We start from the raw sequence: 4,760 nt of genomic DNA, 5'->3' as shown, positions 1-4,760 counted from the left end.
AAATATATATAGATAAATCACGTAAATTCTATTAATTCAATTCTATTCTTTAATTCAATTTTAACCTTTTAATATATATATCTTTGTTTTTACATTTATATATAAATTAGAGATATATATAATTCTTATTACAAAAAATAAATTTTAATTCTCTTTTATAAATTGTTTGTGTATTTTATTTCACAATACTTATTAATGGTCTCGGAAGAATAATACTCGCATGATCCTTTTAAAAGCTGTGACAGACATTTTATCGGGAGCTCGCAGTCTGCCCGGCTAATCTGCAGATTGTCGGATTACAAGGAACTTTGTCTCTGTAATAATTTTGCTTGCACGAGCGACGCATTCACAGTATCAAATTTGCGATCAACGTATCTCTATCATATGCGTCTCCGCATAAATATCGCAGTGAATACACGCGTGCATTTTTTTTTTTTTTTTATTTTTCGATGCTTCTATCGCGAGGTACTGAAGCAAAACGCAGGAATAATTAAATAAATATATAGCAACGTGGAAAACTTTATATCATAACGCGCGCGCGTTCGCCGTTTGCGTTTCCGCAGTTACGAAAAAACAGGTCGCGCGTTTTCTGCAAGCAAATTAAACAAATTAAAAAATTGCTCCCCTTTCGCGACGGATGTCCATCTCGATGCGAGTTAACAAAATCGCTTGACGTTTGTAAAAAAATATATAATATATATCTCTCTTTGATGGTTGTCAGAATGCGCGCAACCGCGTGATGCTGCGGTATTTTCTGACAATAAATTTCATATTCGTCAAAAGCATACAAAATAACAGTTATCGAATTTATCACAGGGAATTATTACGTTACGTTAACATTCACCGTCATAATCGCATATCTGTCGGCAACATACGTTAAAAAATACAATTCTAGGACATCGCGATCGTTAATCTTTTTATTGGAAAAAACGTCGCATTCACTCATCGTTACAATTACGCCGATTAACTCTTACACGTTGAAAACATATTAATTCATAGCCTTTGATTATTTTCAATTTCCGCTTTCTGAAGAGTCAAATACGGGAATCTGGAATAGAGCCTCGGAGGATAACTGTCGGCCGACAAAAGGCGTCGAGGCGTTTCACATGTGTTAGTGGCACGCCTCGGGGACGCGTTTTCGCGACGTTTATTGAGCCGGCGGGAGAAAAGTCACGTCGGGAACAGACTTTTTCTGCAAGAGAGAGAGAGAGAGAGATCCGGACCACCATATGTACTTATTGAGCCGGCGGGAGAAAAGTCACGTCGGGAGAACAGACTTTTTCTGCAAGAGAGAGAGAGAGAGATCCGGACCACCATATGTACGTACGTACATACGTACCAAATGTTAAAGTGGATGCCACTGTGCACCCCGACAACGGGGGAGCCGTTTAGAGTTACCGCGGGATTTTACGATCGTACTAAAACCCGAAAGCTGTAGCATGTACAGCAGCTTCTGTACACGTTGCCGAATGCATACCGAAAATGTGTATCAGTAGGTTGCTTGCCCGAACCGCCGCTCAAACAATACACGCGTATCCGCGGCTATAACTGTCGCGCATGCAATTTTGATGAAGAGATTCAGAAGCTGCCGTAAAAAAAAAAAAAAAAAGAACCGAAAAAAAAAACATCGATCGATGTCGTGTTAGAAATTGGCGCGGACTCGAGCTTTTGCCTCTGTATTCTATCCATCGGTGTTCATCAGATTGTGTCATAAATATTATTTCTATAGGAACAACACAGAAATACGAGTTACAAAATATTTTTGAATGTAAATTACTAAAGGAGTTCCGGGACGTTTTAATTAACACAGACACGTTTTATGGTAATTTTTTTTCCACCACTCGTTAACTTTTAATTACAAATAGTCCGACTAAGAGATCTAGGTGAATGTTTTTAGCCGCGCTTTCCTGCGCATAAAAGGAAACAAGTATAAATTCGTGTTTCAGAGAGTCAGAGAAATAAAATGTACAAGTATGTAAAAAATATATAACTAAAAATATTTCTCCCTTTTTATTATTATTCGTTTTATATATTATTATAATAGAAATCACTATTATCATTAAATTTTTATATATCCACATTATATTTTTATATTATTTTTAAATGTTAAACTGTGCGCGGAGATGTAATGTGAAAGTTTGTATAAAATTTTCTCTTTCTCTTTCTCTCTCTCTCTCTCTCTTTCTTCTCGAATTTTGTACGCGAGAGCAACGCGATGATATCACATCGATCTGCTTGCCGCTCTGTTACAGCTGTACCTGACGTCGAACGTCTCGTCGAGCGACTTCAACATGGGTTACAGTATGACAGGCACGCTGGAGCGCGGCTGCAAGAAGACTAACTCTTTCCAGATGACCCACTTTGCGGTGATACGGCGACGGGACTACGAGAAGGCATACGAGGACCCGAATCCCACCTAGTGTCCGTCCACACCCACGCTCTCCGAGTGTGGGGATTGCGAGCATTACACATAGTTGGGAGGCAAGGGGCCGTCGGGAAGAGAGAGAGAGAGAGAGAGAGAGAGAGGGACAGATACACTTCCGCATGTATGTATCGCGCGAGGAAGCGCTACACCCGCCGATATTATATATATATATATATATATATTCTGCTTAGGCATACGACTTGTATAATTTTTATTTGTTTACTAAAGCCTACGTCAAGATTCAATTAGCGGTTTAATGGGTTACACCGGTATCTCTGTTATCTCGAATTCTCAAGGCACGTCATTTTCGTATGTCAACGAATTCGAGATTAAACGAGACCTGACAGCGACCTGGAAACCAAACAGCGGCACACTTTGAAAAGGTAAGAAGAAAAATCAAGATCGGATAGTTATTATCGCGGAGAAACGAAATACCAAAGCCGAGCGTGTGACGGCCCTGCGCGACAGAGCCAAAACGTCCAAAAATAGTCCTTAATTTAGATCGAATTAATTAGCTCTTAATGAAAATCGGTAAACGATGCGTATATACCTATAAGCGAAGAAGAGTATACAAACGGGACGACGTTGATCGGGAAGATACGGGAACTGTTTTACCAAAGTACTAGCACGTAAGTCACTTGCAACTTTCTGCCACGCGATAACCCGAGATCGCGGTAATGCAATCTCTTTCAATCTAACAAGGTACACTGCTTCTCATCGATCGACGCATCGATGGCCGCCACCGCCGCCGCCGCTTCGTCGAGATTAATAAGTGGTTAGCGACTAAGGCTTTTTCTCGGTGAATTCATGACGACTCAGCTGCCTAGCGTAGAATTATATGTGCCAACACAAAGCCATCGTTGACGAGCACTGTACCTGACAATTATTACGAGTCAGAGCGCAAAAACTGAACGCAATATTGAAAGCTCGAGCCGGATGCGAAACGATATTTCCAGCCCCATTTCACGCTTAACCTACATGTAGACATATATGTAGAGTCCAAAAGATATTTAAAAAAAAATCTATAGAATCAAGCGATTAAGACATAAAAAAAGAGAAGAGATTCAAACGTCTTGGTGCACACACGACATTATCAATCGGCAGTTTTTTGAAATAACAAATTGTCCAGTTTCTATAATTTTATTTCATTACAATTCACATAAATAAAAAAATAGATAATCAGAACATTTTATCAGCAAAAAATATATTGTTCTCTCTTTTTGATATTTATCATAATATCTAAAAATTTGCTTTGTCTCTTTAATTCTTGAATATATAGATTAATGACTCCGAAAAGATTAAGAATTCACTTGATTTATAACTTTAGTTATCAATTGGTTTATTCGATCGTATCTTTGCCCATGGACAGTTATTGCATTTTGAGTTTGATGGTTTGCAGGGGTGGAAAATTTCATATGCCGGGGCCCGTGTCAGAGAACGCCGGTTATAAATATCGTTTCCCTGGTCCAGGCTTTATAAGCAGTATATAGCTATATAGCGTGTAGCCGGCTTACAAGGTATTTCAAAGCTTGTTACGCGCCCCTTTCTTTGAGCAATCGCCGACGGACGTCGCTCAAGGAAGGAAGAAAGCCCCGCGAGAGAATGAGAGCTTCGCTGCACTGACGCCGGACACAAAGCGAGAGATCTCTCTTATCTTACGTTACCTTACATATGGGATCATCGTGAACCGGTGTTGTAACGCATAACACGATACTTATTTTTGCTAAAGAGTAGAAAGTCGCTCGCACCAGTCACACGATGCATCCCGGTAAAATCTAAGTCAGTGCTCACCGATCGTTCGTTCGGAATAAAAAGTGGCTATCTGCGAGTCGAAAAAAAAAAACAGGAAGAGCCATCATTGATAAAATGTAAAAAATTCAAGATTTGCAACAAGAGTCTTTCTATATTATATTCATAAATACGAGATTAATTTGTGTTAGCGAGTAAAGTTACGATTTTATGTCGCGTTTAAATGATGTAAATTTATTGTTACTTAGCGCTTTTTTCGTGATATTCGGCAATATTGTCAATGTTATCGATGTTACATCACACGATTCGAATCGATCTTCTACAATATATAAGAGTTTTAACGGCAGAAATATTTGTTTAAATAACGGTGAGCACATTCCAAACGCAGATTATTGAATATAAGCATTTATTCACATGTAGGAATAGAAATTAATTTTATTTAAAACGAAAAATTAAATTTGATATATTTATATCCTGATTTGTAAAATCAATTAAATATTTCATATACAATTTTAATTAACATACAAATAATTATTTTACATTGGTTATTTATAGTTCAGAAACAGCTTACCCAGATATTTTTATT

At 38.2% G+C, this 4,760-nt stretch overlaps 1 protein-coding gene across 1 annotated transcript in view; it reads left to right on the top strand.

Annotated features, from left to right (window-relative positions):
- Positions 1-2,574, top strand: part of LOC115235172 — a 7,745-nt gene extending 5,171 nt beyond the window's left edge. Inside the window, exon 3 of the mRNA XM_029806778.1 lies at positions 2,253-2,574. Coding sequence (XP_029662638.1) covers positions 2,253-2,420 — 168 coding nt within the window. The 3' untranslated portion in view covers positions 2,421-2,574. The remainder of the gene's footprint in view (positions 1-2,252) is intronic.
- The last annotated feature ends 2,186 nt before the right edge of the window (positions 2,575-4,760 follow it).

This window comes from Formica exsecta, unplaced genomic scaffold (genome assembly GCF_003651465.1).
Source record: "Formica exsecta isolate Colony F162 unplaced genomic scaffold, ASM365146v1 scaffold211, whole genome shotgun sequence".
Classification (NCBI taxonomy): Eukaryota; Metazoa; Arthropoda; class Insecta; order Hymenoptera; family Formicidae; genus Formica; species Formica exsecta.
The sequence above is the reverse complement of the archived record's forward strand: the minus strand, read 5'-3'. Positions and strand labels throughout refer to the sequence as shown.